This window comes from Scyliorhinus torazame, chromosome 1, assembly GCF_047496885.1.
Source record: "Scyliorhinus torazame isolate Kashiwa2021f chromosome 1, sScyTor2.1, whole genome shotgun sequence".
Classification (NCBI taxonomy): Eukaryota; Metazoa; Chordata; class Chondrichthyes; order Carcharhiniformes; family Scyliorhinidae; genus Scyliorhinus; species Scyliorhinus torazame.
The window spans coordinates 421460340-421486839 of record NC_092707.1 but is presented as its reverse complement, the minus strand read 5'-3'; the positions used below and the strand labels follow the sequence as shown (position 1 = coordinate 421486839).

Genomic DNA, 26500 nt, shown 5'->3' with positions numbered 1-26500 from the left:
TCCGACGGCCACTGACATCGATCAGGACGTCGCCCCGCCCAAGGTACCACAGGGGTGGGGGGGAGATACTTTTGGATGGAAGGGGTTGCGCCCCAAGGCGTGCACCTCCATTCCCTGTAGCTCCTGCACTCCCCGTTCTGCGCTCTCTCGGGACAATACTATTTGTATTGCCTGTTGAAAAGTCAATGTTGGCTCAGCTAACAACTTTCTCTGGGTGGCCGCATTGTTAATACCGCAAACCAAACGGTCGCGTAACATTTCTGACAAGGTCTCACCATAGTCACAGTATTCCGCAATCCTGCGTAGCCTGGATAAAAAATCGACAAGGGATTCTCCTGGGGTCCTCTCAGTGGTATTAAACCGGTAACGCTGGACTATTGTGGACGGAGTTGGGCTAAAATGTTGCCCCACTAAGCTCACAAGTTCATCAAATGTCTTGGTGTCCAGCGCAGCTGGGTACGTAACGTTTGGTCAAACGTATGCGGCCCGCAGGCGGTGAGCAATATGACCACCTGGCGCTCGTTTTCGGTGATATAGTTTACCCGGAAATAGTAACGCATCCGTTGTGTGTACTGGTTCCAGCTTTCCAGCGCAGCATCAAAAACATCCAAACGTCCGTACAGAGGCATGGTATAATAGAAAACAACTTCCAACCCGTATCCAACAAAAATCCAGGGAGGTGGCTTCAGCAGTGTAGACAGCTATTCACTTTAACCCTCGTCGCCAGTTTTGTGAGGACCAGGAAGAATCCAGCACGAGTTGTAGGATAGAAAGAAATATATATAAGCAGGCAGGTTATAACAGTGTCCAAAGCAGCCTTAAATACGTTCAAAATCCAGCACCCGCTGCTTAATGTGGAAGACAATTCCAAAGATTGACAACCACCTGAGAGAATAGATTCCTCCTCGTCTACATCTTAAATGCGAGACCCCATTTTGAAAACAGTGCCCCTCGACCTGGATTCCCCTGTGAGAGGAAACACCCTCTCGCCAGCAGTCCCCACACAACCAAATATGTTTCTGGGGTGGCACGGTGGCCCAGTGGTTAGCACTGCTGCCTCACGGTGCTGAGGACCCGGGCAGCATGGTGGCCCAGTGGTTAGCACTGCTGCCTCACGGTGCTGAGGACCCGGGCAGCACGGTGGCCCAGTGGTTAGCACTGCTGCCTCACGGTGCTGAGGACCAGGGCAGCACGGTGGCCCAGTGGTTAGCACTGCTGCCTCACGGTGCTGAGGACCAGGGCAGCACGGTGGCACAGTGGTTAGCACTGCTGCCTCACAGTGCCAGGGCAGCACGGTGGGTCAGTGGTTAGCACTGCTGCCTCACGGCGCTGAGGACCAGGACAGCACGGTGGCCCAGTGGTTAGCACTGCTGCCTCACGGTGCTGAGGACCGGGGCAGCACGGTGGCCCAGTGGTTAGCACTGCTGCCTCACGGTGCTGAGGACCAGGGCAGCACGGTGGGACAGTGGTTAGCACTGCTGCCTCACGGCGCTGAGGACCAGGACAGCACGGTGGGACAGTGGTTAGCACTGCTGCCTCACAGTGCTGAGGACCAGGACAGCACAGTGGCACAGTGGTTAGCACTGCTGCCTCACAGCCCAGGATCAGGGCAGCACGGTGGGACAGTGGTTAGCACTGCTGCCTCACAGTGCTGAGGACCAGGGCAGCACGGTGGGTCAGTGGTTAGCACTGCTGCCTCACAGCTCAGGACCAGGGCAGCACGGTGGGACAGTGGTTAGCACTGCTGCCTCACGGTGCTGAGGACCAGGGCAGCACGGTGCACAGTGGTTAGCACTGCTGCCTCACGGCGCTGAGGACCAGGACAGCACGGTGGGACAGTGGTTAGCACTGCTGCCTCACAGTGCTGAGGACCAGGGCAGCACGGTGGGTCAGTGGTTAGCACTGCTGCCTCACAGCTCAGGACCAGGGCAGCACGGTGGGACAGTGGTTAGCACTGCTGCCTCACAGTGCTGAGGACCAGGACAGCACGGTGGGTCAGTGGTTAGCACTGCTGCCTCACAGCTCAGGACCAGGGCAGCACGGTGGCCCAGTGGTTAGCACTGCTGCCTCACGGTGCTGAGGACCAGGGCAGCACGGTGGCCCAGTGGTTAGCACTGCTGCCTCACGGTGCTGAGGACCAGGGCAGCACGGTGGCCCAGTGGTTAGCACTGCTGCCTCACGGTGCTGAGGACCAGGGCAGCACGGTGGCACAGTGGTTAGCACTGCTGCCTCACGGTGCTGAGGACCAGGGCAGCACGGTGGCCCAGTGGTTAGCACTGCTGCCTCACGGTGCTGAGGACCGGGGCAGCACGGTGGCCCAGTGGTTAGCACTGCTGCCTCACGGTTCACCCGATCCATCACCACGCCGTGTGAACCGGGCGACTTCATTTGCCACATCGAGGCACAGGTGCAGTTGTGTGCCAGCAACCTCCCAGCCACTGATGGACGAGTTGTCCAGATACGCGAAGAAACTGCCAAAGACCCTCTACTGCAGCGCGTGATGCAACACCTCGCCCATGGCTGGCAAAAGGGACAGTGCCCCCAGTTCTTCAATGTTAAGGACGAGTTAACGGTTGTCGAGGGGATCCTTCTTAAACTAGATAGAATCGTCATTCCCCAAAGCATTCAAGCCATGGTGCTCGGACAGATCCATGAGGGTCGCCATGGGGTCGAAAAATGTCGACGCAGAGCTCGGCAGGCAGTCTACTGGCCTGGCATCAGCCAGGACACAACCAACATGGTCCTCAACTGCACAACATGTCAGAAGTTTCAACCAGCTCAGCCCAAGGAAACACTGCAACAGCACGAGATCGTGACTTCTCCGTGGTCCAAGGTGGGGATAGACCTCTTTCACGCAAATGGGCATGATTACATGCTCTTGGTCGACTACTTCTCCAGCTACCCGGAAGTGGTGAAACTGTCGGACCTCACGTCCAAGTCAGTGATTGAAGCCTGCAAAGAGACGTTTGCCAGGTACGGCATACCACTCACAGTAATGAGTGACAATGGTCCATGTTTCTACAGCCAAGAGTGGTCCGACTTTGCATGATCCGACCACTTCAGTCACATCACATCCAGTCCCCATTACCCGTAATCAAACGGGAAGGCCGAAAAAGGGTCCATATTGTCAAGCGGTGGTTGGCATACAGGGCAACCCCTCTGTCGACCTGTTTGTCTCCGGCTGAGCTGCTCATGAACCGCAGCTGTTCCAGCCATCCATCTTCCAGACCTTGACCGCCTCACGGTGCTGCAGAAAGTGCAGCGATCCAGGGACCAGCAGCAGATCACATATGATGCTCGTGCCAAGGATCTACCTGCGCTGGCTCCAGACGATGTTGTTCGCGTCCAGTTGCCTGAGGGAGGTTGGTCAGCCCCAGCTATTGTCGTCAGGCAGGCTGCCCCCAGGTCCTTTGTTGTCCAAATGACTGATGGCTCCATTCTACGGTGCAACAGGAGGGCGCTACGCAAAGTTCCCTGCCCACCGCCTGGCCGCACTTCTCCGCATGTCATCATGCCTCCTCCGGACATCTCGCTCCACGAGGCCACCGATCTGGCAGCAATTCCGCCTGTCCAAGATCGACAAGAATTCGTCGCCCCCCACAAAGACTGAATCTATAGACTTAAATCTTGTAAATTCTGTTCAGTTTGCTCTGTATCTGCACGATAGACACCTTCCCATCTACATATGTTCATTCACTCACCACTTGTATATAATCATGCATGTATACATATCGCCACGTTCCAAAATTTACTTCAAAAAGGGGAGATGTCATAATATCCACTCATGTATATAATGAGATGCAGACAGGCAGTGATTGACACACAGGATAACCAATGAACACACACGACACATAACAACCAATCACCAGACAGGACACCACCACTATAAAGCACACAGGGCATTAAGACTCTCCCTCTCTCTACAGGACACAACTACTGAGATAGTCAGAGTGCACAAGCCAGTGAGCACTATCACCATGAGGTAGAGAGTTAGTCTGGTCAAGCCAGTAGGAGATTATCAGTTAGATTGATAGAGTGTCAACTCACAGCAGACTATGTACAGCAATCAGGAAGTTCAATAAAACAGTGTTGGACCATCTCCTGTGTCAGAAGCCTGTTTCTAGTTTCACTGCATCCAGTTGCAGTCAACGTTGAACCAACTCAGATAACACATCAGATCCCATTCAGCTGCTGGACCCAGACCTTCAAGGCAGCTTCAAAGTGATAAAATCGATTAACACCAGTACCTTCCAAACAGCTGCCATTCTGTCCCCAGCCTGAACTGCAAAATGTCCCAGTCTCAGAAATTCAAGCTGAACTGTCTAAGAAGGGTTAAAATAAAATGCATCGGTATTATTTATGACTAACATAGAAACCCTAAAAATGAGTAGAATTATCAAAATCTCACAGCTGTCCCTCAGATTATGGAATGTGCACTTAACTTTCTGACACAGGGCCAACAGTGCTGGAGGTGTTCAACACCCTGCTGCGCCATCTACGTCTCAGCATTGACTATGAACTGACGGGCAGCGATTCAGCCCCCAACATCAGTAACCAGATCATTAAAGAGCACGAGGAGAGGGTTTTTCAGGAGGCTGTCATCAAGACTATCGGTAAGTGTACAACATTGTCCTGCTTTAACCTGGCTCAGCGTCTTTTCAATCTCGCTTTGTGGGCATCGCTCACAAGGCCAACATCTTTTGCACATCCCTGTTGAAAACTTTAAATCGAGACACCTGGCACTGCTGAGGCAAAGATGCTGCCCGGAATTTATAGTTTCCGAAGTGAACAATCTCATATCTTTCCCAATTTATAGTGCTTTAGGTTTTATGTGAAATCTCTTCCATTCCTCCAGTTATATTGGCAGCATTTCGACCGACTGGCCTGTCCTGCACCCACCCATCTCCAGCTGCTTAGTCTTTTACTTTCCTTTGTTCAGAAGTGTTGATTGTCAATTTGCAATATCATTTATAACTCCTCTGACATTGAAGCAGTCCACATTCAGAAATAGCTGGACTACATCAGGCTAGGACTGGTAAGTAATATTTGTGCCATATAAGTGCTGGGCAATTATAATGTCCAGTAAAAACGAATTTCACCATCTTCCCTTGACATTGCCAGGATTGAACATCCCACCATCAACGTGTAGGAGAGTTACCATGAACTAGAAACGGAATTGGACCAGCAATACAAATACTGTGGATACAAGGGCAGGTCAGAGGCTGGGAATTCTGTATATTCATCCACTTGTTTGGATCAGCGCATCTCCAAAAATTCTCAGGACCCTCAACAACATCCAGTACAAAGCATCTCATCCAGAATCTTTCCTATCACTGACACACGGTGGCAGCAGTGTGCACCATGATGCCTCCTTTGCCTGAACCTTACAAATCCACGGCCACTACCATCTAGAAGGGCAGCAGGTACCTGGGAACCCCACCACCTGGAGGTTCCTCTCCAAGTCACTCACCACCCTGACTTGGAAATATCTCGCCGTTCCTTCACTGTCGTTGGGGCAATATCCTGGAGCTCCATCTCTAACAGCACAATGGGTGTACCTACACCACATGGATTCAGAGGTTCAAGAAGGCAGCTCCCCACCACCTTAGAAGAGTAGTTAGGGATGGGCAATGGAACTTGGTCTTGGCAATAACTGCCATGAACAAATAAAAGCGAATAAATAAATAGGACCCGCCACGTTAACAAAGAACAAAGAAAAGTGCAGCACAGGAACAGGCCCTTCAGCCCTCCAAGCCCGTGCCGACCATGCTGCCCGACTAAACTACAATCCTCTACACTTCCGAGGTCCGTATCCCTCTATTCCCATCCTATTCATGTATTTGTCAAGATGCCCCTTAAATGTCACTGTCGTCCCTGCTTCCACCACCTCCTCCGGCAGCGAGTTCCAGGCACCCACTACCCTCTGTGTAAAAAAACTTGCCTCGTACATCTCCTTTAAACCTTGCCCCTCGCAACTTAAACCTATGCCCCCTAGTAATTGACCCCTCTACCCTGGGAAAAGGCCTCTGACTATCCACTCTGTCTATACCCCTCATAATCTTGTAAGCCTCTATCAGGTCGGCCCTCAACCTCCGTCGTTCCAGTGAGAACAAACCGAGTTTATTCAACCGCTCCTCATACCTAATGCCCTCCAGACCAGGCAACATCCTGGTAAATCTCTTCTGCACCCTCTCCAAAGCCTCCACATCCTTCTGGTACTGTGGCGACCAGAATTGAACACTATACTCCAAGTGTGGCCTAACTAAGGTTCAATACAGCTGCAACATGACTTGCCAATTCTTATACACAATGCCCCGGCCAATGAAGGCAAGCATGCCGTATGCCTTCTTGACTACCTTCTCCACCTGTGTTTCCCCTTTCACTGACCTGTGGACCTGTACACCTAGATGTCTCTGACTGTCAATACTCTTGAGGGTTCTACCATTCACTGTATATTCCCTACCTGCATTAGACCTTCCAAAATGCATTACCTCACATTTGTCCGGATTAAACTCCATCTGCCATCTCTCTGCCCAAGTCTCCAAACAATCTAACTCCTGCTGTATCCTCTGACAGTCCTCATCGCTATCCGCAATTCCACCAACCTTTGTGTCGTCTACCGGAGGAGGTGGTGGAAGCAGGGACGATAGTGACATTTAAGGGGCATCTTGACAAATACATGAATAGGATGGGAATAGAGGGATACGGACCCAGGAAGTGTAGAAGATTGTAGTTTAGTCAGGCAGCATGGTCAGCACGGGCTTGGAGGGCTGAAGGGCCTGTTCCTGTGCTGTACATTTCTTTGTTCTTTGTTGTTGTCTGCAAACTTACTAATCAGACCAGTTACATTTTCCTCTAAATCATTTATATATACTACAAACAGCAAAGGTCCCAGCTCTGATCCCCGCGGAACACCACTAGTCACAGCCGTCCAATTAGAAAAACATCCTTCCATTGCTACTCTCTGCCTTCTATGACCTAGCCATTTCTGTATCCACCTTGCCAGCTCACCCCTGATCCTGTGTGACTTCACCTTTTGTACTAGTCTACCATGAGGGACCTTGTCAAAGGCCTTACTGAAGTCCAGATAGACAACATCCACTGCCCTACCTGCATCAATCATCTTTGTGACCTCTTCGGAAAACTCGATCAAGTTAGTGAGACACGACCTCCCCTTCACAAAACCATGCTGCCGCTCACTAATACGTCCATTTGCTTCCAAATAGGAGTAGATCCTGTCTCGAAGAATTCTCTCCAGTAATTTCCCTACCACTGACGTAAGGCTCACCGGCCTGTAGTTCCCAGGATTATCCTTGCTACCCTTCTTAAACAGAGGAACAACATTAGCTATTCTCCAGTCCTCCGGGACATCACCTGAAGACAGTGAGGATCCAAAGATTTCTGTCAAGGCCTCAGCAATTTCCTCTCCAGCCTCCTTCAGTATTCTGGGGTAGATCCCATCAGGCCCTGGGGGCTTATCTTCCGTAATATTTTTCAAGACACCCAACACCTCGTTTTTTTGGATCTCAATGTGACCCAGGCTATCTACACACCCTTCTCCAGGCTCAACATCGACCAATTTGTTCTCTTTGGTGAATACTGATGCAAAGTATTCATTTAGTACCTCGCCCATTTCCTCTGGCTTCACACATAGATTCCCTTGCCTATCCTTCAGTGGGCCAACCCTTTCCCTGGCTACCCTCTTGCTTTTTATGTACGTGTAAAAAGCCTTGGGATTTTCCTTAACCCTATTTGCCAATGACTTTTCGTGACCCCTTCTAGCCCTCCTGACTCCTTGCTTAAGTTCCTTCCTACTTTCCTTATATTCCACACAGGCTTTGTCTGTTCCCAACCTTGTAGCCCTGACAAATGCCTCCTTTTTCTTTTTGACGAGGCCTACAATATCTCTCGTCATCCAAGGTTCCCGAAAATTGCCATATTTATCCTTCTTCCTCACAGGAACATGCCGATCCTGAATTCCTTTCAACTGATACTTGAAAGCCTCCCACATGTCAGATGTTGATTTACCTTCAAACATCCGCCCCCAATCTAGCTTCTTCAGTTCCTGCCTAATATTGTTATAATTAGCCTTCCCCCAATTTAGCACATTCACCCTAGGACCACTCTTATCCTTGTCCACCAGCGCTTTAAAATTTACTGAATTGTGGTCACTCTTCCCGAAATGCTCCCCTACTGAAACTTCTACCACCTGGCCGGGCTCATTCCCCAATACCAAAGAACAAGAACAAAGAACAAAGAAATGTACAGCACAGGAACAGGCCCTTCGGCCCTCCAAGCCCGTGCCGACCATGCTGCCCGACTAAACTACAATCTTCTACACTTCCTGGGTCCGTATCCTTCTATTCCCATCCTATTCATGTATTTGTCAAGATGCCCCTTAAATGTCCCTATCGTCCCTGCTTCCACCACCTCCTCCGGTAGCGAGTTCCAGGCACCCACTACCCTCTGCGTAAAAAACTTGCCTCGTACATCTACTCTAAACCTTGCCCCTCTCACCTTAAACCCATGCCCCCTAGTAATTGACCCCTCTACACTGGGGAAAAGCCTCTGACTATCCACTCTGTCTATGCCCCTCATAATTTTGTATACCTCTATCAGGTCTCCCCTCAACCTCCTTCGTTCCTGTGAGAACAAACCAAGTTTATTCAACCGCTCTGAATGTACAGCCCCTTCCCTGGTAGGACTGTCTACATATTGTTTTAAGAAGCCATCCTGGATGCTCCTTACAAACTCTGCCCCGTCTAAGCCCTTGGCACTATGTGAGTCCCAGTCAATATTGGGGAAGTTGAAGTCTCCCATCACAACAACCCTGTTGTTTTTACTCTTTTCCAAAATCTGTCTACCTATCTGCTCCTCTATCTCCCGCTGGCTGTTGGGAGGCCTGTAGTAAACCCCCAACATTGTGACTGCACCCTTCTTATTCCTGATCTCTACCCATATAGCCTCACTGCCCTCTGAGGTGTCCTCCTGTAGTACAGCTGTGATATTCTCTCTAACCAATAGCGCAACTCCACCACACCTTTTACATCCCCCTCTATCCCGCCTGAAACATCTAAATCCTGGAATGTTTAGCTACCATTCCTGCCCTTCCCTCAACCAGGTCTCTGTAATGGCAACAACATCATAGTTCCAAGTACTAATCCAAGCTCTAAGTTCATCTGCCTTTCCCGCAATACTTCTTGCATTAAAACATATGCACTTCAGGCCACCAGACCCGCTGTGTTCAGCAACTTCTCCCCGTCTGCTCTGCCTCAGAGCCACACTGTCCCTATTCCCTAGTTCTCCCTCAATGCTCTCACCTTCTGACCTATTGCTCCCGTGCCCACCCCCCTGCTATACTAGTTTAAACCCTCCCGTGTGACACTAGCAAACCTCGCGGCCAGGATATTTATGCCTCTCTGGTTTAGATGCAACCCATCCTTCTTATACAGGTCACACCTGCCCCGGAAGAGCTCCCAGTGGTCCAGATAACGGAAACCCTCCCTCCTACACCAGCTGTTTAGTCACGTGTTTGTCTGCTCTATCTTCCTATTTCTAGCCTCACTGGCACGTGGCACAGGGAGTAATCCCGAGATTACAATCCCAGAGGTCCTGTCTTTTAACTTTCTGCCTAGCTCCCTGAACTCCTGCTGCAGGACCTCATGCCCCTTCCTGCCTATGTCGTTAGTACCAATATGTACAACGACCTCTGCCTGTTTGCCCTACCCTTCAGGATGCCCTCTACCAGTTCGGAGACATCCTGGACCCTGGCACCAGGGAGGCAACATACCATCCTGGAGTCTCTTTCACATTCTCAGAAGCGCCTATCTGTGCCCCTGACTATAGAGTCCGCTATGACTATTGCTCTTCTGCGCTTTGACCCTCCCTTCTGAACATCAGAGCCAGCCGTGGTGCCACTGCTCTGGCTGCTGCTGTTTTCCCCTGATAGGCTATAACCCCTGACAGCATCCAAAGGGGTATGTATACCTGTTCGAGAGGGGGACAACCACAGGGGATTCCTGCACTGACTGCCTGCCCTTTCTGGTGGTCACCCATTTCTCTGCCTGCACCTTGGGTGTGACCACATTTATATAACTGCGATCTGTGACGCTTTCCGCCACCTGCATGCTCCTAAGTGCATCCAATTGCTGCTCCAACCGAACCATGCGGTCTGTGAGGAGCTCCAGTTGGGTGCACTTTCTGCAGATGAAGCCATCCGGGACACTGGAAGCCTCCCGGACCTGCCACATCTCACAGCCAGAGCACTGCACCCCTCTAACTGACATTGCGTCAATTAATTAGTAAATTAAATTTACATTTTTAAAAAAAAGTTACTGTTATCTATATGTTTCCCATCACTAGATTTCTACTATAAATGTGAAAGCTAAATACAGTACTCTCCGAAATGTGGTTTAGATACCCCTCTAAATTATAAATAAGTAATTAAGTAATTATGTTTAATTAGTTAACAATGCTTAATTTTTAAAATTTAGTGTAGATTCCCAACCAGCCAATCAGTTCATAGCTTTTCTGTGATGTCACTTCAGTTTCTCCCCCCCCCCCCCACCCCCCACACACACACACACACAATGTGAACAGGTAATAAAAGTAAAAATGAGTAAAAATCACTTACTTACATTCCCAGGTTCTCAGACGCTCTCTGGTTCTCTCCCTGCTGATTAAAAGTTACAGGCCAGAAGAAAGAGAGAGGGAAAAACAGTCGGGAAAAGCACCTTCTCCCTCTCTGCACCAAATTACAAAGCTCCACAATTTCTTTCAAAAGCAGAAACCATGCCAGTGACTTGGTTATTTATACTTCAAGATAGTATCGTGTCATGGTCAAATATCCCTAATTCACCAATACAAACCCTGACTTTTTATCAGGGGCCGGACTGAGATCAACATTCCCAATGGAGACGCAGACCATTGCTGTGATCACTTTATTAGATGTTGAATATAAACCAACATTCCCCTCGGAGAAGGAGAAACAGAGGCACCAAGTTAAAAATCAACACCTTGCCAAATCAGCCAGATCAGCACTGATCGTCTGGAGTCGCAATGGGCACTCCATAGCGGGAACAAAATTACACGTGTAGCAACTCAGTGAGAGATTTCACAGTACCAATCCCCTATTCCATCCTATTTCTACCATCATTCTATAGCAGCTCTCTGAAAGTGTCCCACAGACCCATAAACTTACTTTTCACTATTATTGAGTTTCTTGCTGATGGCACATTCTAATATTTATACTGTGTCTGTTCCTGATGGTACCTTGTTGATATTTATACTGTCTGTTCCTGATGGTACCTTGTTGATATTTATACTGTCTGTTCCTGATGGTACCTTGTTGATATTTATACTGTCTGTTCCTGATGGTACCTTGGTGATATTTATGCTGTGTCTGTTCCTGATGGTACCTTGTTGATATTTATACTGTGCCTGTTCCTGAGGGTACCTTGTAGATATTTATACTGTCTGTTCCTGATGGTACCTTGTTGATATTTATGCTGTGTCTGTTTCTGATGGTACCTTGTTGATATTTATACTGTCTGTTCCTGATGGTACCTTGTTGATATTTATACTGTCTGTTCCTGATGGTACCTTGTTGATATTTATACTGTCTGTTCCTGATGGTACCTTGGTGATATTTATGCTGTGTCTGTTCCTGATGGTACCTTGTTGATATTTATACTGTGCCTGTTCCTGAGGGTACCTTGTTGATATTTATACTGTCTGTTCCTGATGGTACCTTGTTGATATTTATGCTGTGTCTGTTCCTGATGGTACCTTGTTGATATTTATACTGTGTCTGTTCCTGATGGTACCTTGTTGATATTTATACTGTGTCTGTTCCTGATGGTACCTTGTTGATATTTATACTGTCTGTTCCTGATGGTACCTTGTTGATATTTATACTGTCTGTTCCTGATGGTACCTTGTTGATATTTATACTGTGTCTGTTCCTGATGGTACCTTGTTGATATTTATACTGTCTGTTCCTGATGGTACCTTGGTGATATTTATGCTGTGTCTGTTCCTGATGGTACCTTGTTGATATTTATACTGTGTCTGTTCCTGATGGTACCTTGTTGATATTTATACTGTGCCTGTTCCTGATGGTACCTTGTTGATATTTATACTGTCTGTTCCTGATGGTACCTTGTTGATATTTATACTGTGTCTGTTCCTGATGGTACCTTGTTGATATTTATACTGTGTCTGTTCCTGATGGTAACTTGTTGATATTTATACTGTCTGTTCCTGATGGTACCTTGTTGATATTTATACTGTCTGTTCCTGATGGTATCTTGTTGATATATATACTGTGTGTTTTCCTGATGGTACCTTGTTGGTATTTATTCTCTGTCTGTTCCTGATGGTACCTTGTTGATATTAATGCTGTGTCTGTTCCTGATGGTACCTTGTTGATATTTATACTGTGCCTGTTCCTGATGGTACCTTGTTGATATTTATACTGTGTCTGTTCCTCATGGTACCTTGTTGATATTTATACTGTGTCTGTTCTTGATGGTACCTTGTTGATATTTATACTGTCTGTTCCTGATGGTACCTTGTTGATATTTATAATGTGTCTGTTCCTGATGGTACCTTGTTGATATTTATACTGTGTCTGTTCCTGATGGTACCTTGTTGATATTTATACTGTGTCTGTTCCTGATGGTACCTTGTTGATATTTATACTCTGTCTGTTGCTGTTGGTATCTTGTTGATATTTATACTGTGTCTGTTCCTGATGGTACCTTGTTGGTATTTATACTGTGTCTGTTCCTGATGGTACCTTGTTGATATTTATACTGTGTCTGTTCCTGATGGTACCTTGTTGATATTTATACTGTGTCTGTTCCTGATGGTACCTTGTTGATATTTACACTGTGTCTGTTCCTGATGGTACCTTGTTGATATTTACACTGTGTCTGTTCCTGATGGTACCTTGTTGATATTTATACTGTGTCTGTTCCTGATGGTACCTTGTTGATATTTACACTGTGTCTGTTCCTGATGGTACCTTGTTGATATTTATACTGTGTCTGTTCCTGATGGTACCTTGTTGATATTCATACTGTGTCTGTTCCTGATGGTACCTTGTTGATATTTATACTGTGTCTGTTCCTGATGGTACCTTGTTGATATTTATACTGTGTCTGTTCCTGATGGTACCTTGTTGATATTTATACTGTGTCTGTTCCTGATGGTACCTTGTTGATATTTATACTGTGTCTGTTCCTGATGGTACCTTGTTGATATTTATACTGTGTCTGTTCGTGATCTTACCTTGTTGAAATTTATACTGTGTCTGTTCCTGATGGTACTTTGTTGGTATTTATACTGTGTCTGTTCCTGATGGTACCTTGTTGATATTTATACTGTGCCTGTTCCTGATGGTCCTTTGTTGATATTTATACTTTGTCTGTTCATGATGGTGCCTTGTTGATATGTATACTGTGTCTGTTCCTGATGGTACATTGTTGATATTTATACTGTGTCTGTTCCTGATGGTACCTTGTTGATATTTATACTGTGTCTGTTCCTGATGGTACCTTGTTGATATTTATACTGTGTCTGTTCCTGATGGTACCTTGTTGATATTTATACTGTGTCTGTTCCTGATGGTACCTTGTTGATATTTATACTGTGTCTGTTCCTGATGGTACCTTGTTGATATTTATTCTGTGTCTGTTCCTGATGGTACCTTGTTGGTATTTATACTGTGTCTGTTCCTGATGGTACCTTGTTGATATTTATACTGTGCCTGTTCCTGATGGTACCTTGTTGGTATTTATACTGTGTCTGTTCCTGATGGTACCTTGTTGATATTTATACTGTGCCTGTTCCTGATGGTATCTTGTTGATATTTATACTGTGTCTGTTCCTGATGGTACCTTGTTGATATTTATACTTTGTCTGTTCCTGATGGTACCTTGTTGATATTTATACTGTCTGTTCCTGATGGTACCTTGTTGGTATTTATTCTGTGCCTGTTCCTGATGGTACCTTGTTGATATTTATACTGTCTGTTCCTGATGGTACCTTGTTGAAATTTATACTGTGTCTGTTCCTGATGGTACCTTGTTGATATTTATACTGTCTGTTCCAGATGGTACCTTGTTGATATTTATACTGTGTCTGTTCCTGATGGTACCTTGTTGATATTTATACTACATCTGTTCCTGATGGTAAATTGTTGATATTCATACTGTGACTGTTCCTGATGGTACCTTGTTGATAGTTACACTGTGTCTGTTCCTGATGGTACCTTGTTGATATTTATACTGTGTCTGTTCCTGATGGTACCTTGTTGGTATTTATACTGTGTCTGTTCCTGATGCTACCTTGTTGATATTTATACTGTGTCTGTTCCTGATGGTACCTTGTTGATATTTATACTGTCTGTTCCTGATGGTACCTTGTTGGTATTCATACTGTGTCTGTTCCTGATTGTACCTTGTTGATATTTATACTGTGTCTGTTCCTGATGGTACCTTGTTGATATTTATACTACATCTGTTCCTGATGGTAAATTGTTGATATTCATACTGTGACTGTTCCTGATGGTACCTTGTTGATAGTTACACTGTGTCTGTTCCTGATGGTACCTTGTTGATATTTATACTGTGTCTGTTCCTGATGGTACCTTGTTGGTATTTATACTGTGTCTGTTCCTGATGCTACCTTGTTGATATTTATACTGTGTCTGTTCCTGATGCTAAGTTGTTGATATTTATACTGTGTCTGTTCCTGATGGTACCTTGTTGATATTTATACTGTTTGTTCCTGATGGTACCTTGTTGATATTTATACTGTCTGTTCCTGATGGTACCTTGTTGATATTTATACTGTCTCTTCCTGATGGTACCTTGTTGATATTTATACTGTGTCTGTTCCTGATGGTAACTTGTTGATATTTATACTGTCTGTTTCTGATGGTACCTTGTTGATATTTATACTGTCTGTTCCTGATGGTACCTTGTTGATATTTATACTGTCTCTTCCTGATGGTACCTTGTTGTTATTTATACTGTGTCTGTTCCTGATGGTAACTTGTTGATATTTATACTGTCTGTTCCTGATGGTACCTTGTTGATATTTATACTGTGTCTGTTCCTGATGGTACCTTGTTGATATTTATACTGTGTCTGTTCGTGATCTTACCTTGTTGAAATTTATACTGTGTCTGTTCCTGATGGTACTTTGTTGGTATTTATACTGTGTCTGTTCCTGATGGTACCTTGTTGATATTTATACTGTGCCTGTTCCTGATGGTACATTGTTGATATTTATACTGTGTCTGTTCCTGATGGTACCTTGTTGATATTTATACTATCTGTTCCTGATGGTACCTTGTTGATATTTATACTGTTTCTGTTCCTGATGGTACCTTGTTGATATTTATACTGTCTGTTCCTGATGGTACCTTGTTGATATTTATTCTGTGACTGTTCCTGATGGAACCTTGTTGATAGTTACACTGTGTCTGTTCCTGATGGTACCTTGTTGATATTTATACAGTGTCTGTTCCTGATGGTACCTTGTTGATATTTATACAGTGTCTGTTCCTGATGGTACCTTGTTGATATTTATACTGTGTCTGTTCCTGATGGTACCTTGTTGATATTTATGCTGTGTCTGTTCCTGATGGTCCTTTGTTGATATTTATACTTTGTCTGTTCATGATGGTGCCTTGTTGATATGTATACTGTGTCTGTTCCTGATGGTACCTTGTTGATATTTATACTGTGTCTGTTCCTGATGGTACCTTGTTGATATTTATACTGTGTCTGTTCCTGATGGTACCTTGTTGATATTTATACTGTGACTGTTCCTGATGGTACCTTGTTGATATTTATACTGTGTCTGTTCCTGATGGTACCTTGTTGATATTTATACTGTGTCTGTTCCTGATGGTACCTTGTTGAAATTTATACTGTGTCTGTTCCTGATGGTACCTTGTTGGTATTTATACTGTGTCTGTTCCTGATGGTACCTTGTTGATATTTATACTGTGCCTGTTCCTGATGGTATCTTGTTGATATTTATACTGTGTCTGTTCCTGATGGTACCTTGTTGATATTTATACTTTGTCTGTTCCTGATGGTACCTTGTTGATATTTATACTGTCTGTTCCTGATGGTACCTTGTGGGTATTTATACTGTGCCTGTTCCTGATGGTACCTTGTTGATATTTATACTGTCTGTTCCTGATGGTACCTTGTTGATATTTATACTGTGTCTGTTCCTGATGGTACCTTGTTGATATTTATACTGTCTGTTCCTGATGGTACCTTGTTGGTATTTATACTGTGTCTGTTCCTGATTGTACCTTGTTGATATTTATACTGTGTCTGTTCCTGATGGTACCTTGTTGATATTTATACTGTGTCTGTTCCTGATGGTACCTTGTTGATATTTATACTACATCTGTTCCTGATGGTAAATTGTTGATATTCATACTGTGACTGTTCCTGATGGTACCTTGTTGATATTTACACTGTGTCTGTTCCTGATGGTACCTTGTTGATATTTATACTGTGTCTGTTCCTGATGGTACCTTGTTGGTATTTATACTGTGTCTGTTCCTGATGCTACCTTATTGATATTTATACTGAGTCTGTTCCTGATGCTAAGTTGTTGATATTTATACTGTGTCTGTTCCTGATGGTACCTTGTTGATATTTATACTGTCTGTTCCTGATGGTACCTTGTTGATATTTATACTGTCTGTTCCTGATGGTACCTTGTTGATATTTATACTGTCTCTTCCTGATGGTACCTTGTTGATATTTATACTGTGTCTGTTCCTGATGGTAACTTGTTGATATTTATACTGTCTGTTCCTGATGGTACCTTGTTGATATTTATACTGTCTGTTCCTGATGGTACCTTGTTGATATTTATACTGTCTCTTCCTGATGGTACCTTGTTGATATTTATACTGTGTCTGTTCCTGATGGTAACTTGTTGATATTTATACTGTCTGTTCCTGATGGTACCTTGGTGATATTTATACTGTGTCTGTTCCTGATGGTACCTTGTTGATATTTATACTGTGTCTGTTCCTGATGGTACCTTGTTGTTATTTATACTGTGTCTGTTCCTGATGGTACCTTGTTGATATTTATACTGTGTCTGTTCCTGATGGTACCTTGTTGATATTTATACTGTGTCTGTTCCTGATGGTACCTTGTTGATATTTATTCTGAGTCTGTGCGTAAACAAAGGCGATTGCAATGGGATGGGAGACGAACTAGCTAAGGTAGACTGGGAGCAAAGACTTTATGGTGAAACAGTTGAGGAACAGTGGAGAACCTTCCAAGTGATTTTTCACAGTGCCCAGCAAAGGTTTATAACAACAAAAAGGAAGGACGGTACAAAGAGGGAAAATCGACCGTGGATATCTAAGGAAATAAGGGAGAGTATCAAATTGAAGGAAAAAACATACAAAGTAGCAAAGATTAGTGGGAGACTAGAGGACTGGGAAATCTTTAGGGGGCAACAGAAAGCTACTAAAAAAGCTATAAAGAAGAGTAAGATAGATTATGAGAGTAAACTTGCTCAGAATATAAAAACAGATAGTAAAAGTTTCTACAAATACATAAAACAAAAAAGAGTGGCTAAGGTAAATATTGGTTCTTTAGAGGATGGAAATGGAGATTTAATAATGGGAGATGAGGAAATGGCTGAGGAACTGAACAGGTTTTTTGGGTCGGTCTTCACAGTGGAAGACACAAATAACATGCCAGTGACTGATGGAAATGAGGCTATGACAGGTGAGGACCTTGAGAGGATTGATATCACCAAGGAGGTAGTGATGGGCAAGCTAATGGGGCTAAAGGTAGACAAGTCTCCTGGCCCTGATGGAATGCATCTCAGAGTGCTAAAAGAGATGGCTAGGGAAATTGCAAATGCACTAGTGATAATTTACCAAAATTCACTAGACTCTTGGGTGGTCCCGGCGGATTGGAAATTAGCAAACGTGACACCACTGTTTAAAAAAGGAGGTAGGCAGAAAGTGGGTAATTATAGGCCAGTGAGCTTAACTTCGGTAGTGGGGAAGATGCTGGAATCTATCATAAAGGAAGAAATAGCGAGGCATCTGGATGGAAATTGTCCCATTGGACAGACGCAGCATGGGTTCATAAAGGGCAGGTCGTGCCTAACTAATTTAGTGGAATTCTTTGAGGACATTAACAGTGCGGTAGATAACGGGGAGCCAATGGATGTGGTATATCTGGATTTCCAGAAAGCCTTTGACAAGGTGCCACACAAAATGTTGTTGCATAAGATAAAGATGCATGGCATTAAGGGGAAAGTAGGAGCATGGATAGAGGATTGGTTAATTAATAGAAAGCAAAGAGTGGGGATTAATGGGTGTTTCTCTGGTTGGCAATCAGTAGCTAGTGGTGTCCCTCAGGGATCAGTGTTGGGCCCACAACTGTTCACAATTTACATAGATGATTTGGAGTTGGGGACCAAGGGCAATGTGTCCAAGTTAGCAGACGACACTAAGATAAGTGGTAAAGCAAAAAGTGCAGAGGATACTGGAAGTCTGCAGAGGGATTTGGACAGGCTAAGTGAATGGGCTAGGGTCTGGCAGATGGAATACAATGTTGACAAATGTGAGGTTATCCATTTTGGTAAGAACAACGGCAAAAGGGATTATTATTTAAATGATAAAATATTAAAACATGCTGCTGTGCAGAGAGATCTGGGTGTGCTAGTGCATGAGTCACAGAAAGTTGGTTTTCAGGTGCAACAGGTGATTAAGAAGGCAAATGGAATTTTGTCCTTCATTGCTAGAGGGATGGAGTTTAAGACTAGGGAGGTTCTGCTGCAATTGTATAAGGTGTTAGTGAGGCCACACCTGGAGTATTGTGTTCAGTTTTGGTCTCCTTACTGGAGAAAGGACGTACTGGCACTGGAGGGTGTGCAGAGGAGATTCACTAGGTTAATCCCAGAGCTGAAGGGGTTGGGTTACGAGGAGAGGTTGAGTAGACTGGGACTGTACTCGTTGGAATTTAGAAGGATGAGGGGGGATTTTAGAGAAACATATAAAATTATGAAGGGGATAGATAGGATAGATGCGGGCAGGTTGTTTCCACTGGCGGGTGAAAGCAGAACTAGGGGGCATAGCCTCAAAATAAGGGGAAGTAGATTTAGGACTGAGTTTAGGAGGAACTTCTTCACCCAAAGGGTTGTGAATCTATGGAATTCCTTGCCCAGTGAAGCAGTAGAGGCTCCTTCATTAAATGTTTTTAAGATAAAGATAGATAGTTTTTTGAAGAATAAAGGGATTAAGGGTTATGGTGTTCGGGCCGGAAAGTGGAGCTGAGTCCACAAAAGATCAGCCATGATCTCATTGAATGGTGGAGCAGGCTCGAGGGGCCAGGTGGCCTACTCCTGCTCCTAGTTCTTATGTTCTTATGTTCCTGATGGTACCTTGTTGATATTTATACTGTCTGTTCCTGATGGTACCTTGTTGATATTTATACTGTCTGTTCCTGATGGTACCTTGTTGATATTTATTCTGTGTCTGTTCCTGATGGTACCTTGTTGATATTTATACTGTCTGTTCCTGATGGTACCTTGTTGATATTTATACTGTCTGTTCCTGATGGTACCTTGTTGATATTTATACTGTGTCTGTTCCTGATGGTACCTTGTTGATATTTATACTGTCTGTTCCTGATGGTACCTTGTTGATATTTATACTGTGTCCGTTCCTGATGGTACCTTGTTGGTATTTATACTGTCTGTTCCTGATGGTAACTTGTTGATATTTATACTGTGTCTGTTCCTGGTGGTACCTTGTTGATATTTATACTGTGTCTGTTCCTGATGGTGCCTTGTTGATATTTATACTGTCTGTTCCTGATGGTCCCTTGTTGATATTTATACTGTCTGTTCCTGATGGTACCTTGTTGGTATTTATACTGTCTGTTCCTGATGGTACCTTGTTGATATTTATACTGTCTGTTCCTGATGGTACCTTGTTGATATTTATACTGTGTCTGTTGCTGATGGTACCTTGTTGATATTTATACTGTCTGTTCCTGATGATACCTTGGTGATATTTATGCTGTGTCTGTTCCTGATGGTACCTTGTTGATATTTATACTGTGTCTGTTCCTGATGGTACCGTGTTGATATTTATACTGTGTCTGTTGCTGATGGTACCTTGTTGATATTTATACTGTCTGTTCCTGATGATACCTTGGTGATATTTATGCTGTGTCTGTTCCTGATGGTACCTTGTTGATATTTATACTGTCTGTTCCTGATGGTACCTTGTTGATATTTATACTGTGTCCGTTCCTGATGGTACCTTGTTGGTATTTATACTGTCTGTTCCTCATGGTACCTTGTTGATATTTATACTGTGTCTGTTCCTGATGGTACCTTGTTGATATTTATGCTACGTTTGTTCCTGATGGTACCTTGTTGGTATTTATACTGTGTCCGCTCCTGATGGTACCTTGTTGATATTTATTCTGTGTCTGTTCCTGATGGTACCTTGTTGATATTTATGCTGTTTCTGTTCCTGATGGTACCTTGTTGATATTTATACTGTCTGTTCCTAATGGTACCTTGTTGGTATTTATACTGTGTCCGCTCCTGATGGTCCCTTGTTGTTATTTATACTGTCTGTTCCTGATGGTACCTTGTTGATATTTATGCTGTGTCTGTTCCTGATGGTACCTTGTTGATATTTAGACTGGCTGTTCCTGATGGTACCTTGTTGATATTTATACTGTCTGTTCTTGATGGTATCTTGTTGATATTTATACTGTGTCTGTTCCTGATGGTGCCATGTTGATATTTATACTGTGTCTGCTCCTGATGATACCTTGTTGATATTTATACTGTGTCTGTTCCTGATGGTACCTTGTTGATATTTATACTGTGTCTGTTCCTGATGGTCCCTTGTTGCGATTTATACTGTGTCTGTTCCTGATGGTACCTTGTTGATATGTGTACTCTCTGTTCCTGATGGCACCTTGTTGACATTTATACTGTCTGCTCCTGATGGTACCTTGTTGATATTTATACTGTCTGTTCCTGATGTTACCTTTTTGATATTTATACTGTGTCTGTTCCTGATGGTACCTTGTTGATATTTATACTGTGTCTGTTCCTGATGTTACCTTGTTGATATTTATACTGTGTCTGTTCCTGATGATACCTTGTTGATATTTATACTGTGTCTGTTCCTGATGGTACCTTGTTGATATTTATTCTGTGTCTTTTCCTGATGGTACCTTGTTGATATTTATACTGGCTGTTCCTGATGGTACCTTGTTGATATTTATACTGTCTGTTCCTGATAGTACCTTGTTGATATTTATACTGTCTGTCCTTAAGGTACCTTGTTGATATTTATACTGTCTGTTCCTGATGGTACCTTGTTGATATTTATTCTGTGTCTGTTCCTGATGGTACCTTGTTGATATTTATACTGTCTGTTCCTGATGGTACCTTGTTGATATTTATACAGTCTGTTCCTGATGGTATCTTGTTGATATTTATACTGTCTGTTCCTGATGGTACCTTGTTGATATTTATACTGTGTCCGCTCCTGATGGTACCTTGTTGATATTCATACTGTGTCTGTTCCTGATGGTACCTTATTGATATTTATACAGTGTCTGCTCCTGATGGTCCCTTGTTGTTATTTATACTGTGTCTGCTCCTGATGGTCCCTTGTTGTTATTTATACTGTGTCTGTTCCTGATGGTACCTTGTTGATATTTATTCTGTGTCTGTTCCTGATGGTACCTTGTTGATATTTATACTGTCTGTTCCTGATGGTACCTTGTTGGTATTTATACTGTGTCCGCTCCTGATGGTACCTTGTTGATATTTATGCTGTGTCTGTTCCTGATGGTACCTTGTTGATATTTATACTGTCTGTTCCTGATGGTTCCTTGTTGGTATTTATACTGTGTCCGCTCCTGATGGTACCTTGTTGATAATGATACTGTGTCTGTTCCTGATGGTACCTTGTTGATATTTATGCTGTGTCTGTTCCTGATGGTCCCTTGTTGTTATTTATACTGCGTCTGTTCCTGATGGTACCTTGTTGATATTTATACTGTCTGTTCCTGATGGTACCTTGTTGGTATTTATACTGTGTCTGTTCCTGATGGTACCTTGTTGATATTTATACTGTGTCTGTTCCTGATGGTACCTTGTTGATATTTATACTGTGTCTGTTCCTGATGGTACCTTGTTGATATTTATTCTGTGTCTGTTCCATGGTACCTTGTTGATATTTATACTGTCTGTTTCTGATGGTACCTTGTTGATATTTATACTGGCTGTTCCCGATGGTACCTTGTTGATATTTATACTGTCTGTTCCTGATAGTACCTTGTTGATATTTATACTGTCTGTTCCTGATGGTACCTTGTTGATATTTATACTGTCTGTTCCTGATGGTCCCTTGTTGATATTTATTCTGTGTCTGTTCCTGATGGTACCTTGTTGATATTTATACTGTCTGTTCCTGATGGTACCTTGTTGGTATTTATACTGTGTCTGTTCCTGATGGTACCTTGTTGATATTTATGCTGTGTCTGTTCCTGATGGTACCTTGTTGATATTTATACTGTCTGTTCCTGATTGTACCTTGTTGGTATTTATACTGTGTCCGCTCCTGATGGTACCTTGTTGATATTTATACTGTGTCTGTTCCAGATGGTACCTTGTTGATATTTATGCTGTGTCTGTTCCTGATGGTACCTTGTTGATATTTATACTGTGTCTGTTCCTGATGGTACCTTGTTGATATTTATACTGTGTCTGTTCCTGATGGTCCCTTGTTGTTATTTATACTGTGTCTGTTCCTGATGGTACCTTGTTGATATTTATACTGTCTGTTCCTGATGGTACCTTGTTGGTATTTATACTGTGTCTGTTCCTGATGGTACCTTGTTGATATTTATACTGTCTGTTCCTGATGGTACCTTGTTGATATTTATTCTGTGTCTGTTCCTGATGGTACCTTGTTGACATTTATACTGTCTGTTCCTGATGGTACCTTGTTGATATTTATACTGTCTGTTCCTGATGGTACCTTGTTGATATTTATACAGTCTGTTCCTGATGGTACCTTGTTGATATTTATACTGTCTGTTCCTGATGGTACCTTGTTGATATTTATACTGTGTCCGCTCCTGATGGTACCTTGTTGATATTCATACTGAGTCTGTTCCTGATGGTACCTTATTGATATTTATACAGTGTCTGCTCCTGATGGTCCCTTGTTCTTATTTATACTGTGTCTGTTCCTGATGGTACCTTGTTGATATTTATTCTGTGTCTGTTCCTGATGGTACCTTGTTGATATTTATACTGTCTGTTCCTGATGGTACCTTGTTGATATTTATACTGTGTCCGCTCCTGATGGCACCTTGTTGATATTTATGTTGTGTCTGTTCCTGATGGTACCTTGTTGATATTTATACTGTCTGTTCCTGATGGTTCCTTGTTGGTATTTATACTGTGTCCGCTCCTGATGGTACCTTGTTGATATTTATACTGTGTCTGTTCCTGATGGTACCTTGTTGATATTTATGCTGTGTCTGTTCCTGATGGTACCTTGTTGATATTTATACTGTGTCTGTTCCTGATGGTACCTTGTTGATATTTATGCTGTGTCTGTTCCTGATGGTACCTTGTTGATATTTATACTGTGTCCGCTCCTGATGGTACCTTGTTGATATTTATACTGTGTCTGTTCCTGATGGTACCTTGTTGATATTTATGCTGTGTCTGTTCCTGATGGTACCTTGTTGAAATTTATACTGTGTCTGTTCCTGATGGTACCTTGTTGATATTTATACTGCGCCTGTTCCTGATGGTACCTTGTTGATATTTATACTGTCTGTTCCTGATGGTACCTTGTTGGTATTTATACTGTGTCTGTTCCTGATGGTACCTTGTTGATATTTATACTGTGTCTGTTCCTGATGGTACCTTGTTGATATTTATACTGCGTCTGTTCCTGATGGTACCTTGTTGATATTTATTCTGTGTCTGTTCCTGATGGTACCTTGTTGATATTTATACTGTCTGTTTCTGATGGTACCTTGTTGATATTTATACTGGCTGTTCCTGATGGTACCTTGTTGATATTTATACTGTCTGTTCCTGATGGTACCTTGTTGATATTTATACTGTGTCTGTTCCTGATGGTCCCTTGTTGGTATTTATACTGTGTCTGTTCCTGATGGTCCCTTGTTGATATTTATACTGTGTCTGTTCCTGATAGTACCTTGTTGATATTTATACTGTCTGTTCTTGATGGTACCTTGTTGATATTTATACTGTCTGTTCCTGATGGTACCTTGTTGATATTTATACTGTGTCCGTTCCTGATGGTACCTTGTTGATATTTATACTGTGTCTGTTCCTGATGGTACCTTGTTGTTATTTATACTATCTGTTCCTGATGGTCCCTTGTTGATATTTATACTGTCTGTTCCTGATGGTACCTTGTTGATATTTATACTGTCTGTTCCTGATGGTACCTTGTTGATATTTATACTGTGTCCGCTCCTGATGGTACCTTGTTGATATTTATACTGTGTCTGTTCCTGATGGTAACTTATTGATATTTATACTGTGTCTGCTCCTGATGGTCCCTTGTTGTTATTTATACTGTGTCTGTTCCTGATGGTACCTTGTTGATATTTATTCTGTGTCTGTTCCTGATGGTACCTTGTTGATATTTATACTGTCTGTTCCTGATGGTACCTTGTTGGTATTTATACTGTGTCTGTTCCTGATGGTACCTTGTTGATATTTATGCTGTGTCTGTTCATGATGGTACCAGTTGATATTTATACTGTCTGTTCCTGATGGTACCTTGTTGGTATTTATACTGTGTCCGCTCCTGATCGTACCTTGTTGATATTTATACTGTGTCTGTTCCAGATGGTACCTTGTTGATATTTATGCTGTGTCTGTTCCTGATGGTACCTTGTTGATATTTATACTGTGTCTGTTCCTGATGGTACCTTGTTGATATTTATACTGTGTCTGTTCCTGATGGTCCCTTGTTGTTATTTATACTGTGTCTGTTCCTGATGGTACCTTGTTGATATTTATACTGTCTGTTCCTGATGGTACCTTGTTGGTATTTATACTGTGTCTGTTCCTGATGGTACCTTGTTGATATTTATACTGTGTCTGTTCCTGATGGTACCTTCGTGATATTTATGCTGTGTCTGTTCCTGATGGTACCTTGTTGATATTTATGCTGTGTCTGTTCCTGATGGTACCTTGTTGATATTTATACTGTCTGTTCCTGATGGTACCTTGTTGGTATTTATACTGTGTCTGTTCCTGATGGTACCTTGTTGATATTTATACTGTGTCTGTTCCTGATGGTACCTTGTTGATATTTATACTGTGTCTTTTCCTGATGGTACCTTGTTGATATTTATTCTGTGTCTGTTCCTGATGGTACCTTGTTGATATTTATACTGTCTGTTTCTGATGGTACCTTGTTGATATTTATACTGGCTGTTCCTGATGGTACCTTGTTGATATTTATACTGTCTGTTCCTGATAGTACCTTGTTGATATTTATACTGTCTGTTCCTGATGGTACCTTGTTGTTATTTATATGTCTGTTCCTGATGGTACCTTGTTGTTATTTATACTGTCTGTTCCTGATGGTCCCTTGTTGATATTTATACTGTGTCTGTTCCTGATGCTAAGTTGTTGAAATTTATACTGTGTCTGTTCCTGATGGTACCATGTTGATATTTATACTGTGTCTGTTCCTGATGGTACCTTGTTGATATTTATGCTGTGTCTGTTCCTGATGGTCCCTTGTTGATATTTATTCTGTGTCTGTTCCTGATGGTACCTTGTTGATATTTATACTGTCTGTTCCTGATGGTACCTTGTTGATATTTATACTGTCTGTTCCTGATGGTACCTTGTTGATATTTATACTGTGTCCGCTCCTGATGGTTCCTTGTTGGTATTTATACTGTGTCTGTTCCTGATGGTACTTTGTTGGTATTTATTTTGTGCCTGTTCCTGATGGTACATTGTTGATATTTATTCTGTGTCTGTTCCTGCTGGTACCTTGTTGATATTTATACTGTCTGTTCCTGATGGTACCTTGTTGATATTTATACTGTCTGTTCCTGATGGTACCTTGTTGATATTTATACTGTGTCCGCTCCTGATGGTACCTTGTTGATATTTATACTGTGTCGGTTCCTGATGGTAACTTATTGATATTTATACTGTGTATGCTCCTGATGGTCCCTTGTTGTTATTTATACTGTGTCTGTTCCTGATGGTACCTTGTTGATATTTATTCTGTGTCTGTTCCTGATGGTACCTTGTTGATATTTATACTGTCTGTTCCTGATGGTACCTTGTTGGTATTTATACTGTGTCTGTTCCTGATGGTACCTTGTTGATATTTATGCTGTGTCTGTTCCTGATGGTACCTTGTTGA

At 43.1% G+C, this 26500-nt stretch overlaps 1 protein-coding gene across 1 annotated transcript in view; it reads left to right on the top strand.

The window, feature by feature from the left end:
* The window catches only part of LOC140425068 (protein EFR3 homolog B-like), a 500803-nt gene that overhangs the window by 189329 nt on the left and 284974 nt on the right, over nt 1-26500 (top strand). Inside the window, exon 10 of the mRNA XM_072508948.1 lies at nt 4455-4613. Coding sequence (XP_072365049.1) covers nt 4455-4613 — 159 coding nt within the window. The remainder of the gene's footprint in view (nt 1-4454; nt 4614-26500) is intronic.